The sequence below is a fragment of the Varanus komodoensis genome, unplaced genomic scaffold (genome assembly GCF_004798865.1).
Source record: "Varanus komodoensis strain SLA01 unplaced genomic scaffold, ASM479886v1 scaffold12, whole genome shotgun sequence".
Lineage (NCBI taxonomy): Eukaryota > Metazoa > Chordata > Lepidosauria > Squamata > Varanidae > Varanus > Varanus komodoensis.
This window is the reverse complement of record NW_025335349.1, coordinates 23465747-23479498: the sequence shown is the minus strand read 5'-3', so window position 1 is coordinate 23479498 and position 13752 is coordinate 23465747. Positions and strand designations below refer to the sequence as shown.

The window sequence follows — 13752 nt, the reverse complement described above, 5'->3', positions numbered from 1 at the left end:
ACAGATGACAATACTTATCCTGGGGGACAAGTGATTGTGAGAAACACAGACATATTCCAGGGTTTAACCTTGGCAGGAAACTCAAAGTTTGGAAATTTGCTTGGTAGCTAATTGAATTCTTCATTGAACTAGTTTTGCATCAAATCAGGGGCAAAAAACAAAGGCTCACCAATCAGAAAACAATAGTTCTGAGTAATGACACTGTATGACTATCTTTTTCAGAGTTTTTTAAATATGATTTGAAAGAGCCAGCTTTATGTGCATATTCATGCCTTGATCTTTCTAAGACTTATTTAAAATGTATTCCCTAGTTAACTGCACTGATTTTAAACAGTCTCTATTTCTCTATATCAAAATGAATTATATAGCAAGTTCTAAGCTAGCATTTAAAAAAAATAGTGCTAAGTAATTAACAATCTGAAACAGAAGTGTATTGATGCTATTGTGCAGCTCAGTACTGCATCCCCAATCCTGCATGCACACACTGTTGAGTAATATTTTTGGAATCTAAAAGTTCCAAAAATTATCATGCAGTATTATGTCTCCTGCACTTGTTGGATTTAGATGTGTTTTTGTCCTATCCTGCCCCCAAGGGCTTAGGTTAAGTCATAACATTAAAAGCTGAAAGAAATTTATTTCCGAGGATGTGACACTTTAAAATGCAAGCTCTCAGCATGTCTTCCTGGCTGGAAATTATGGAAGTGTGGTCCAACACAGTTGGAGGACAGAGGACACAGGCTGGGGCAAGGAAAGGCCTGCTGGAAATGATAACGTTGTGTGATACCAAGCATTCCATCTGGTACCTCATGCAGGGAAATGCCCATGTCAGTTTCTCCAATTTGGAGGGGATTCATGAGCCAGCCAGCCAGAGGCTTAAATGGGATTCAGCCTGGATGTTGTCCACAGAGGTAGGGCTCACCTGAAGCACAGCCAGTAAGACTAAACTTACTCCCTAGCATGTATGTCTAGGGCTGTAATGCCCAATGGATACAGTGGAAATTACTTCTGAGCAAACATGCAGGTGATGTTTTGCAGGTGGAAGTGGCTCAAACAGAAGCAGAGTTGCTTTCATAATGTACAGTCGGAAGTGAGCATCATTTTTCCTCATCTCCTTTCAAAGCTATCTGAGTGGATGGCCCTCTTCACATCTTGCAGCAAATTCCATTAGATTAATCGTGCCTTTAATCTCTCATTGTCCAGCTTCATCAGATGATCAGCCCCAGCAGCCATTACCCACATCTTGTGGCAGCGAGTTCCCTTAAGTGTCATGAGAGGGAATAGCCTAGCATTTTGAGGCCAAGAACAATAGATGGCAAAAGAAGAAGGGGACGACAGAGGATGAGGTGGCTGGATGGAGTCACTGAAGCAGTCGGCGTGAGCTTAGGTGGACTCCGGGGATGGTGGAGGACAGGAAGGCCTGGAGGAATGTTGTCCATGGGGTCGCGATGGGTCGGACATGAGTTCGCGACTAACAACAAAATCCCTTTACCTAGATCAAGCTGGGGTGCGGCGTGTTACCAACGGCTCTGTATCTCTGACAGGTTAAGAGCAACCTGCAGCTCCACATCTGGGTATGTCGGACTACAACTCCCAGCATGCCGCAGGGAGCGGAGCAATCTTGCAGCCCGCCCGCTCCCCTCGGGCTTGTTGGGCTGTAACTCCCAGTATCCCTAGGCAGTGAAGACCTTTGACGGCTCCACGTGTGTTGGACTACAACTCCCACAATCCCCAGACATGAGAATTGTAATTCGGCTCACCGGCCAGGTGAATAATAGAAGCAACCAGGTTCCCTTTGAGTAGGCCACGCCGCTAAGACTACCGTACAGGTAAAGCAAGAGGCAAGATCAGAGCGACGGAAATCTAAACTTCCGCTTATCATTGTACGTCGCAAATTGCATTGGAAATGCATTCTTCAATGATGTAGAATTATCTAATCCAATCGAGATATAGAAATTTATAGTGGCAATTTAATATATTTCAAGTCTATCACTTATTTTTTAAAAAACTGTAAAGTTTAGGGATTTTATTCTACTTAGTTGTTCAAAAGTATTAGTAACTGATATAAATGGTGGGTTGGTTTGTTCTGAAGATGCCATGCAAGGCACGTTGTTACTTCTGAGGTTTTCTCACCCTCTAAAACAACCCTCTCCACGCTGGTGTTCTCCAGATGTTTTGGACTACAGGTTATAGCATTCCTGACTATTGGAGATGCTGGCTGGGGCTGATGGGAAGTACTGCCCCAAAATCCTGAGATCACCAGGCTGAAGAAGGCTGCCCTACCTGCGTCTCGCAGCTTCCCGTTTTTGTTTCCCAGCTAGCAGTTCTCAGTGGCACTCCGCAGCCATGCGTATATAGACACCTGGAGCTGTGAAAGAGAGAAGAAAAGAGAAGAGAAAATAAGAAAAGAACACTCCGAAGTGGGTATTGCTCCTCAACCACAGCCACACTGGCCTAAAATCCTGGCTTTTCCCCACCGATATGGCTCTACACCGGGGAGAACAAAGAACCGTTTCACTGGGGAACCCGGAAGTTAGATCCTGCGTGCTTGTCTACACGACAAGCCTCGCCGCTCTCTGTAAATCTATATGGGAGAGCCTCTGACAGCTCGAAACGTTCCAAGCCGCGTAGTTCTCTATGGTCCCGGCGAAGCCGCTCTAGCCGCCGAGTACTCGCTGTCCCGGCACTTGGCTGGGATGGAGGCACCGTTCGGATTCGAGTTTGAGGAGTCGGTTTTCGAGGGGAGCTGCCGGAGCCGGAACGGCCGCGCCTCGCTGCCCCTTGCCTATAGTGCCCGACGCTGCGAGCCCGAGGTGAGAGGAAAGTGAAGACCCTTCGGCTCTGTGCTCTTTAAATCAGTTATTTTTGTTATTAATGTTCTAGAGATACTGCCTTCCTGCCTCTTTTTGCCTCTCAAATTCTAGCCTAGTAGATACACTGTTTGCCGAACCGGGGGGGGGGGGTGAGGTACTTTGCACACGCTCAGAGATGTGCTTAATTTCAGCTAGCCTCTGGAAGGATTTTGCACTTTGCACATGAACAAAGGTGAGCTTATCTTCAGGTAGACTCTGGGAGGTTCTGTGTGTGGGGCTGGATAAAAGGTAAGAACATAAAAGTGATGCTGGATCAGACCAAAGGTCCATCTAGTCCAGCCCTCCGTACCCATGATGGCAAACCAGCTGCCCAAAGGATCTCTCAGGCAGGAGGGGTGCAAGACCTCCATTTGACTAAACCCCTCTGCAACTGGAAAAGGAGGTAGCACACACCCAGTAAGGCTAATAGCCACTGATAACCTCCTCCCTCCCTCCTGAATTTCTCCAGGCCCCTTTTAAAGCCTTCTACATTGGTGGCCATCACCCCATGGCAGCAAATTTCATAGAATATCTATATGTTGCGTGAAGAAGTACTTCCTTCCCTTATCTATCTATCTATCTATCTATCTATCTATCGATGGCTATGCCACTACTATAGCCCATATTTGGGTTCTCTGTGTGACTTACCATATATCTGTCCTAAACCTCCCACCAATCCACTTCATGGGATGACCCTGAGTTCAAGTGTTTTGGGAGAGGGAGAGATTTTTCCGCATCATGCATTATTCTTAACACCTCTATTGTGTCTCCTCTTTCTTGCCTTTTTTTCCTAAGCTGAACAGCCCCAGTTGTAGCTGCTGCTCTTAGAAGGGGCTACTCCACCCCTTGACCAAAGACAGCAGTTTGGTGGCACTGGACATTGGTCATGTTTCAGGACTGGGCCACCTGTGGCCCTCCAGATGATTTGGTCTGCATTTTCAGACACCCCCAAGCAGCATGGTCAGTGGTCAGAGATTATGGGAGCTGTACTTTGGAATACCTGGAGGGTGTGAGGTTGCCAGCCCTGAAGAAGGGAACTGCACAAGAGCAGCAGTTGTCTTACACTGCAATCCTAATTGCCTACTTAGAAGTAAGATCTAGCAAGTTTATCTGGACTTAATCCCTGCTAAGTACATACAGTGGTGCCTTGTGCTTTGTACTTAATTCATTTCAGGAGGCTGTTTGAACTCTGAATTGTTAGAAGGCTGAAGCAATGTTTCCCATTAGAAATAATGGAAAGTGAATTAATCTGTTCCCAGACCCTAAACAATACCCATTTTGGCACTGAGGATGATCAAAACAGCACTGAAGAGGCACTCACTCAAAAGACACTGAGAACAATCGAAAAGGCATTGAAAATTAATCAAAAAAGCACAGAAGCATTTTTTCCCCATTGCACCTCCCGTTTGAACTTAGAAGCATCATTTAACCTTTGGAATGATTTTATCTAGGTTTTAGCATTCAAACTCTGGAATGTTCAAACTTAGGGACATTCGAATTTTGAGGCACCATTGTGTAGGATTACAGTCTTAAATCTCTTGCTGGAAAAATTCCACAGTCTTGAAGCACTTTAAAAAAACTGAGCATTTCTCAGTTTGCCACTGAGCATTTCTCAGTTTGCCACAAAAAAACTCTGGCAATGTTCTGTCATAGGCAAGACAAGCCTAGTTCATTAGTCTGACCTGGACAGTGAAAATAGTCTCTGTGTCTGGATGTGTTGGACAGGGGGGAAGGTGCTGAAGGACTCAACTGAAAAGGTTATGACAGCTGGGATAGACTAGCAAATAAGGAGAGGCATGGCGGAGGTGCACAGAACTGCACGTGGTGTGGTGAAAGTGGAGAGGGGACCCTTTTCTCCCTCTTCCGTAATACTAGAACTGGGGGCATCCCTTGAGTGGGAGATGGGGGGAAGATTCGGGACAGGTAGAAGGAGGGACCTGCACGCAGCACCCTGGGATTCACTTCCAAGAGATGTAGTGATGGATACCAATTGCCTATATATATCATTTTCAGAGGAGCATGGGCAAGGAGGTACTCTTGAACTCATGTCCTGCTTGTGGGATCCCCATGGTAGCTACTTGACCAGTGTGTGCACAGAATGATGGACCCTGGGATTGGTCCAGCATGTTTTTAGCATTGCTGCAAGATGAGCTGCAAAAATGAATGCACGTACATGGAACAGGAGAGTCCATCCATGCTTCGGTTTTAATCTTTACATTGCACTTGCTCAGTTGCTTCATGACAAAAACTGACCAATTTTCTCCCTCCGCAGTGGTTTTGTGAGGAAACAAGCTGCGAGGATGATGCTGAAACTGCCAATGTAAAAAAATTCAGAGGAGATTTGGCATATAAGCAACAGGCATTTAAGGTATTGTCTCCCCATTTCATGTTTACATTTTCCTGCAAGGAAAGTGGATGCTATGAATTTAGCACACTTTGTTCTTGATTCACTTTCACAGTCATGCCCAAAATTGGCCCCGGATCAAAGGGATTTTATAATTTGTCCCCTTTTGATATGGTTAAAATGTTACATCTTGCTTTTCCCTCTGGGGACTAATTGCAGCAGTTCCTAAAGTATTACAAGCAAGGTGTCCAAATTGTTCATTGGGCTTTTTGCTGGTATTGTGCAATCGTGTACATAGAATCATAGAATAGCAGAGTGGGAAGGGGCCAGAGGACCATGGGGTCCAACCCCCTGCTCAGTGCAGAACACCAAGTTGAACCATCTTTCTCAGATGGCTGTCCAGGTGCACTTTGAATGCTTCTAAGATGGGAGAGTCCACAACCTCTCTGGGTCATTGGTTCCATTATTGTACTGCTCTAACAAGTGCGCAGAACATTTTTACTAGCAGTTGAGTCCCGCTGAGTTCAGTGGAGTTGACAGCCTGGGAAATGTGTATAGCTGGGGTGTTGCAGCCAAATCCAGTTTTGGAGACGTTCTCAAGGATTACGTTTCAAGGGCAGTGGAGCCAAAGACAAAATGACCAAAAAATAGCAGCATGTTTTGAGTTTAAACCTCTCATGGGCCTTAGGATGGTCGTTGCAATGACAGGGAATGTGGGAAACCCTGCAAAAGCCAGGAAACTTCCAAAGAAGCGGCAGGTGAGGGACAGCCAAAACCAAGAATCACCTGGTGACATGGAAAAGCAGATGGAGCTGTCTGGGGAATCCTTGAGGAACAGATTAAGATCTCAAGTGAGATGGTTTCGAGTCCCAGGCCTGATATTCCATCCCCCTGCTATATATATGATGGTAGCCTTAAACTTACCTTGTATTTCTAAGCAAATGGATTGTTTCCCCTTATGAATATCCTCCTCCTCATCATCATCATCATCAATTTCATTTCTATATCACCTCATAGCCAAAACTTTCTGAGTGGTTTACAATATATGAAACAAAAATATATCCCACTCTATCCTTCAGAGTTTCACTATGGTTCAGCTCAACATTTATTCATTTATATCCCCCCTTTTTCTTTCTTTCAAGGGACTCAAGCTTTCATAATTCTCCTACTCCCCTCAATCTTATCCTCACAACAACCTTGTGAGGTAGGTTGGGCTGACTGGCCCAAAATCACCCAGATGGCTCCACGGCTGAGCAGGAACTAGAACCCAGGTCACCCCTGCACATGTAACTACTGCACCACACTGGCTCTCAGGCATTTGCAAATCTCATTTCAGAAGGCCCTGTGTGAATATTCTGGATGTCTCACGTTGTTGCCTCCCAGTAACCTTGCCATGAGAAGAGATGTGCAGGAGAGCCAGGCTCGCTGCTTAGCTCATCTGGGGAGACAGATGGAAGCCTTGGAGATCACAGAAACACTGGTTGGTAGCTTTCTAGTTCCTTCCTTCTTGTAGCATCACCACCAACAGAATTATTCCATGCATGTCCGTGTGCTGGTTAGTTTGCCAAAGAATGGAATTATTTTCTCCCCCAGCCCCACCCCTTAGATTTCTCCAACTGGTTTCCAGAAAGAAACATGTCATTACTATTATGCTGAATACATCTGGGTGAGGGAGCAATTTTGGAGAGGTGGAAAAGAGCACATCATTCATGTATGGAACCCTCACCAAGGCATGACTCCTGACTTCTGGAGCGTTCCAAATGTGACTTCACTAGTGAATTGTCAGGTGTAGGGTTTTCTTTGGTTCTGTTAAGCTTGAAAATAATGTTTAAAGAAACTTGAGCAGGTGTTTATTAAAGCAGAGATTCTGTCTTCCTCTTCTTCCAGACCCTTAGGTAAAAAATGTATGCCACATTATTTACGCTGATTCCTTCTTGATATATTTTTCTTCTTTCTTTGCAGGGAAATGGCGCAACTAACACTGACCACGTAACTGTGGTCCTCAGGCTGCGGCTTGCCATTTATCGTACTGTGGGGCATGTTGCGAAAATGATCGAATGCTTGCATGGGCTCATTATGTTGCACCCTTTTCACCCAGAAAATTGGAAGTTACTGGGTGAAGCATATATGAGACTTTGGCAGGCGCCAGGATCATTGCAAGGTGATGGCGCACCGGAAGAAAGCTCCCCCCACACTTTGTCGAATGAAGCCAACTTGCAGTCTGACAAAAAATACAGCTGGGGGAAGGAGGCCTCCTTGCAGTTTTCTCCCCAAAGCTCTTGTGAGCAATGCCAAAGAACTGAGGGTCCCATCAGTACCTCAGGAAAACCAGAGGCCCAGCCCAGATCCAAGAGTGACATGTTTGATTCTTCAGGACAGGAAGGATCTGAAATCATCCGGATATATTCTTGTGCTTCCTTTGTTAGAGCAAGGTATGACAGAACAGAATCTGCTTTTGTGTACAAAATAACCCACAATTCTGGTGCTAGGGCAGAAATATGATGCTGGAGATCTGTGAGTATATTATTTACTTCAGAGCAGTTGGGGGTTGCGGAGGCTGCTTTTACCTGACAAGCAGCTTCTCATCCGTTTATGAAAAGTTTGGAGAAGAATCAGGATTTATCCATGTGTATCCCTTTTCCAATCTGAACTATCCTGCTGAGTGTGGGAATACCTGAAACTGCTATTTGTCATACTGGAGGGGAAGTATACAAGTAATGGTGCCTGGGATCAAGGATTAAAAGGAAGTCCTGAATCCTCCCCTGAGCTTGCTTGCTCCAGCTCATGTGCTTCACTTTAAACCAGAAGTGTTGATCCTTAGACCCAGAGACCAAATGCAGCTCATCTGGCATCCCACCTTGGCCCTCCAGCTTTCCTGGTGTGGCCATTTTCTTTTCCTGTTTCCCTCCATGACCAGTAGCTTCCTGGCTTTTGCAGTTTTGAATATTAGGAGAAGCAGCGGTTTGATGGAACCTCCAAACCATCTCTAAGACCCATTCAGTTGTTTGTCTGTACAGGAAGAGCTCATTTGCAAGATGCGCTCCCTCCTCTGTGGGACCAGATCCCTTGCACCATTCAAGCACCCACTATTAAAGCCAAGGTTTACTTCAGTGTTGTCCTGTGTGGATTTTTGACTGCCAGAGCTCTTTTGGCCTCGCTGTAGATGTTGAGTTTTTGTTTTGTTTTCTCTCCTTATCCCCAGGCTCTTGTTTCAGCTCATGCAGTTCAGTCAGTCTTCCTTTGCTTTAGAGTGTAACTTAAAGGCACAACAGGAGATTGAAGACAAAATTGCATCATTTGGACTGAAGGAAAGTTTTTTGTCCTTGATGACTGAGGTGAGTGGAGGTTTTTTGTGCTAGTTCTAAGCCCTGGATAAATTATTTATATCCAACATCTTTGCATAAATTTTGTTCTTGCTGGACCTGGAGAAGGGAAAGCAGGCGGCCACCTGGTCAAAAGCTTATTATGCATGTATGGAATTGGTCAGCTGAAAATTATGCATGTATGGAATTGGTCAGCTGTTACAATCCCCTGCTCAGTGCAGGAATTCTGTAACTTCAGCACCCAGACAGACAACCCTCCAGCCTCTGCTTAAATACCTTCAGTGAAGGAGAGCCCATCCCTTCCCAAGGCAGACTATTCTGTGGGTCAAGAGCTCTCCTGATATCTATCTGGCTTCTGCTTTCCTGCAATTCCCAACCCACCCCCCATTCCAGGTGTGGCTTCTTAGAGCAGCAAGGAACGTGAGCTGTTCCTCAGAGCTTGGCCAGCATTTCACAGGCTTCCTCAGGAAAACAGCCTTTTCAGGCCCAGCTTGTGATGCTGGCTGGAAAGTGTGTGTGTGTGCGGGGCGGGGGGGTGACTAACATCAACATGCACACATCCCAGCAAACCCAATACAAAAGACCCTTCCTCTCTGCTAGCAACAGCAGGGAGAGAGCAATTTGTAGGAAGATCTCTGGGGGAGGAGGGAGCCAAAAGCCCTCTCTGTCCCCCTCCCTCAGAGACCCTAATGCAGAAGTCTCTCTCCTTGTCTCTGCTACCATTGAGAAAGAAGCAATCTGTTGCAGCATATCTAGGTGTTTTTACTGTATTTTAACTTACTGCTCCATTGCTTTAATATTATTTTGCATTTATATCATACCTGCAGCTTGCATAGTCCTCCTCTTCTCCATTTAGCCTCACAACAACCACCCTGGGGGGTAGGTTTGGCTGAGAGTGAGCAATTGGGGCACCCAGTGAGCTTTCCTGGCTGAGTGGCGCCTAGAACCCAGATCTCCTGGTTCCCTCCATTTTTCAGCACTTTGGCTGTCATGCCACTCTGGCCTTCTGGCTTAATTGGTTGAATGGTGCATGTAAGTCAAGCCTCCTTGAGCTTGTTTTGGTAGAAAGGAAGGCTACAAATAAAATTAATGCAGTGAACATGAAACGAGAGGGATGTTTCCCATGCCTGTCCCCTGGTCATTTTAACTGGGTGTCTAAACACTAAATTAATTAGTTAGTTAGTTTGTTTATTTAATTAATTAACTTTTTATATGCCATTCCCATTGGTACATAGCCTCGGGGCAGCTCACATCAACAAATAAAAGAAATACAATTACAACTAAAACTTGGAAACACACTGACTGCACAATTAAGACTATAAATATTAAAGATTATTAAAATACTGTTTGAATAAAAAGGTCTTGGGCTGGCGCCGAAAAACAAATAATGATGGTGCCAGGCAGACCTCTCTGGGGCTTTCTGTATCCTACACAGGTGGGCTGGTCATTTTTCTTGCTTAGTGTGAAATCCAATGTTTTCTTTAGATGGAGATGTAAAGTTGGGATGAGAAATCTTAACCCTTTGCTGAATACTTTTTGCCTGCTTCCTTGCAGACTATGGGGGAGGATCTCATCCCAGAAAAGCTGAAGGAGGATGCTCAAGGAGAAGTGAGATGCTTAGGTCCCTCAGCCTTGACTTCTGCAATGACAGTCTCTTCTGTGGAATTCAAAAGAAAATGGTTCCAAAGGCTCGGAGACCAGTTTTCTCCCTCGGACTGTCACACGTGATGCAGTGTGGCAGCACAAAGACGCTTTCTCTGTGCATGCTTTTGCCCTGACTGAAGGGTGCCTTTATTCCAGCTACCAGTATTGTATCCTGGCAAGAGAAGAACTGGGGATTCCATGGCTGGGACAAGATCCATCTGTCTAGTCTCTGCTTGCCTTTTCCAGTAGAGCCTGCCCTGTTCACAAGCAAGAGCAGCCTTCCATAAGGTAGTGTTATCTGGTCATGTTAGGTGGCAGCTCAGCAGATTGAGGAAGGTTATCAGAGTGCCTTGACCACTGGGAAGGAGGCTGAGCATCTCAGCCAAGCTGCAAGGCATTAGGCCGCTAGCCAACCTTTTGGGGTTGGTAATTGTGGCCCATGCACTTTGGTTTTCTTTGGCACCACTGGGACAAATTTTATCATTGACAATCTTTTTTGCCTCTTTTTGATCCTCCAGCTAGTCACACTGTCCACTTGCAAAGGTGATGGAATGTTTGGTTGTGTTTTTTTGTTTTTGTAAAATTAAGACTACATGTTTTTCTATTTTATTTTATATGCTTGTTTTTACAAAACAGATGTTTATAGCATGCTGTCAACTGATGACAAGGTTTACCATGTGGCATGAAAGGACTGAAACCAAATGTACGAAGCATTACAACAAAGCGGTTGGCTCAGTAATAGAGTAGAGCATTTGAATGAATGCCCAGCTCCACTTTTGCAAGACATTCCTGTGGCATTTTTTGAGCAAGAATGGAACACTCCTTTCAATTTTGCCTTGTGTGTCCTGGTATTCTCTTGCTTGAAATTCTTTGCATGAAACGTAAGCTGCTGTGACTCGTTTTAGCTTTGTCACAGATCAGGAAGAAGCAGATGTGTACGCTTCTTTTGCTTTTACCTCCCCACAATCTACATTCCAGAAAATCAAGGTGTGTAGGTGGCTTTAATGCTCCTTTCACCTTCCGGCAGTTCTCATGGATAGATTGGCTGTATTTATTGTAAATTTTGCCACAGTGAACAAGAGCCTTTGTGTGAATGAATGCAGGAAGAGATTGGCTCTTGACACCCTTCTCCCTATGCTAAGTATTGCTGTGTTTTCTTAAGGGTACTTCATGTCATCTTAATGACACTTGTGTTCCATGAAAGAGGTAGAAAATGTCATCGACTTTCCCACAAGCATATTTTGATCAAGATGCTAGGAATACAAAGCATGAAAGCAATCCAAGCGCCATTATTTCTCTTAATAACAAAAAAGTTCTAGACAGATAATATTTACAAAGAACAGCCTTGGTCTATTTAGCCTACTGCTTTCTCCTTTGACCCTTTGATTCTGGAAGATGCTGAGTGCAGAACAGCTTTCTCCAATCTGGGTTTGTTTGATTACAGATCCCATGATCTCCAGCCAGCATGGAGATAGCGTCTCTTTCATTCTACCTGTTCCTATCCATTGGTCTATGAGGGCCTGGTTAAATCTCCTGTTTTGGGGGTACCTGCCTGCCATAGGAATGCAAAGGCAGGGTAGCAACCAACTCCTGGGCAGGTCACAGTATGTGGCTGCTAGCAGACTGTGGCTTGCTTGACTATTACTGATATTGTGTGCCTGCCCTGGTCTACCAGGTGAAGCAGCGGCCTGGAAGAGGAGATGGATGTAGCCAGGACAACAAGCCCTGATCTTCTAGTCTAGGGGGGCAGGAGGACCAAATTCCATTCCAGAGACGCTTGGGGGCTGTATTCCATTATTGGGTGGGGCTAAAAATGTCTTGCACTTAAAGCTCTCACTGCCAGGAACTAAGCCTTAGGAGAGGTTTCTCAAAACTTGTGGAATGGGGAAAACTTGCACCAGAGCCAGGAAACCATCTGAATATTTGGGCTAGAGGGAAATGGGGGCTGGCACAGAGAAAGAAGCATGGCCATTTGGGGAGCCCCAGAAGGTCTAGGTTTGGTTCCTGGCACAGAGGAAGGTGCCTTGAGTTAAACCTTTTGGTCCATGTAGACCAGTTTTGGCAACACTGACTGGCAGCAACAACCCGCTAGGTTTTTCAGTAGGCCTTCCAGGCCTACCTGGAGATGACGTGGCTCAGACCTGGGACCTTGCACATGCTGAGCGGGTGCTCTGCCACTGAGCAACAGCTGTTTACAACTGAGCCCTGCTCTAGTTCAAGATGGCTGTACACTCCCGCTTGTGCCATCATTTGGCCATCTGTGTTTGAAGCTCAGGTGCCAGTCATTGAAATGCTGGACTTCAGCCCCTTCCTCCTTACCTTCACACCTACTTCAACACTGTAGTATTCACTGAGAATGTTGTGCATTCTGTGCTTCAGCCTATCCTCATTCGTCAGATTTTCTTTCTCTAAGAAATTGCATAATCTGCCACAGTCTATTATTGTATCTAGGTAACTCAATAATTTGGCAAAGGTTATAGGGCTTAGAAGAAAAAGGGTGAGAAAGAATGGAAAGACACACCTTTTTTCACTGGGAATCCTGTTCAGGGTGTCTCTTTCATTTCTGTAACTTCAGGAATCTCTGTTCAAACTGTTTCAAAAACAGCTACAAAGCTGTAGGTCAAGAAACCAGGCCCTGCTGCCAGTGTGAGAATTTGCGTATAAAACGCCAGAGATCTCTCCAGTATTCCACTGATTTCTTCCTCCCCATTCTTTCCTGAAGTTACATAAGCATTCAGTTTTCAGATGACCTTGCAGTTGCTGTATGGTCTTCTAATTAGAAACTTGCTCTGATGCAAAAGTTGAAAATTAGTCCTTAGTTGCCAAAAGTTCTTCATGCCTGCTGCTGTGGCCCAACTGTAGATCTGCTGTTTATTTTTTACCCTCTCAATAAATCTACACGTTTATTTATCCTGAACATCGTGGATTTCTCTAGCCATGGATGCCCTTGGAATTGCTCTGCCAAAAAGATTTCCCTTTAATGGAGGGTGCAACTTTGAGGGTGCATCTCTTTTGCACTGGTAATCCCATGACCTCTGGAACAGGGCATCTGAGTAGTGATATAGAACTCACAGTAGCTGGCAATGTTTTGATAAAACTTTATTTTATATATACTAAAAAGGTATAAATGAATAGCAAGAATATATACATAACACAGAAAAGATTCTTCCCATTTTAAACTTTTTACTCACAAAAAGCAAAAGTTTCAGAGTAGGTCACGTGAAAAACAAAGGATGCTATTGTAAGCACCTTTACCTAGGAGTAAGCTCAGATTGATATATTTGGACTCAGGAGTAAGTACAGTTTACAATTTAACATAATTGCTCTGACAGCCCTCACAAACTGAGCTTTGTCAAGAACAAAGTCTACTCAGAATAGTTTAGTGTGCATTTCACTCCCTGTTAATTGCACAGAAAAGCCTGCTTTGTGTTTAAAGGTGCATTTTTTATGCATTATTAGTTAGAAAAAATGTCCTACAGTTTGTAGGACCTCTTTCCATCTAAACATGTAGAGAATTGCCCTCTATCTGGATTGATAAAGAGTCTAGTACTGCAGACTCAAAATTATGGGCCATCTATTAGCCATGTTAGTT

At 44.7% G+C, this 13752-nt stretch overlaps 1 protein-coding gene across 3 annotated transcripts; it reads left to right on the top strand.

Annotated features, from left to right (window-relative positions):
• The first annotated feature begins 1454 nt into the window (after nucleotides 1–1454).
• Nucleotides 1455–13077, top strand: CUNH8orf76 (chromosome unknown C8orf76 homolog). Of its 3 annotated transcripts, none has more exons than XM_044421836.1 (7): nucleotides 1455–1764; nucleotides 2315–2810; nucleotides 5122–5217; nucleotides 6530–6673; nucleotides 7156–7625; nucleotides 8396–8528; nucleotides 10071–13077. In XM_044421836.1, exons 2-7 carry the CDS (start codon nucleotides 2586–2588, stop codon nucleotides 10242–10244), a joined length of 1242 nt encoding a protein of 413 aa, XP_044277771.1. In that variant the 5' UTR covers nucleotides 1455–1764; nucleotides 2315–2585; the 3' UTR covers nucleotides 10245–13077. The 3 variants fall into 3 exon arrangements, with proteins under 3 accessions (XP_044277771.1, XP_044277770.1, XP_044277769.1); XM_044421835.1 differs by having other exon boundaries at nucleotides 1455–1826; XM_044421834.1 differs by having other exon boundaries at nucleotides 1455–1826; nucleotides 2168–2810.
• The last annotated feature ends 675 nt before the right edge of the window (nucleotides 13078–13752 follow it).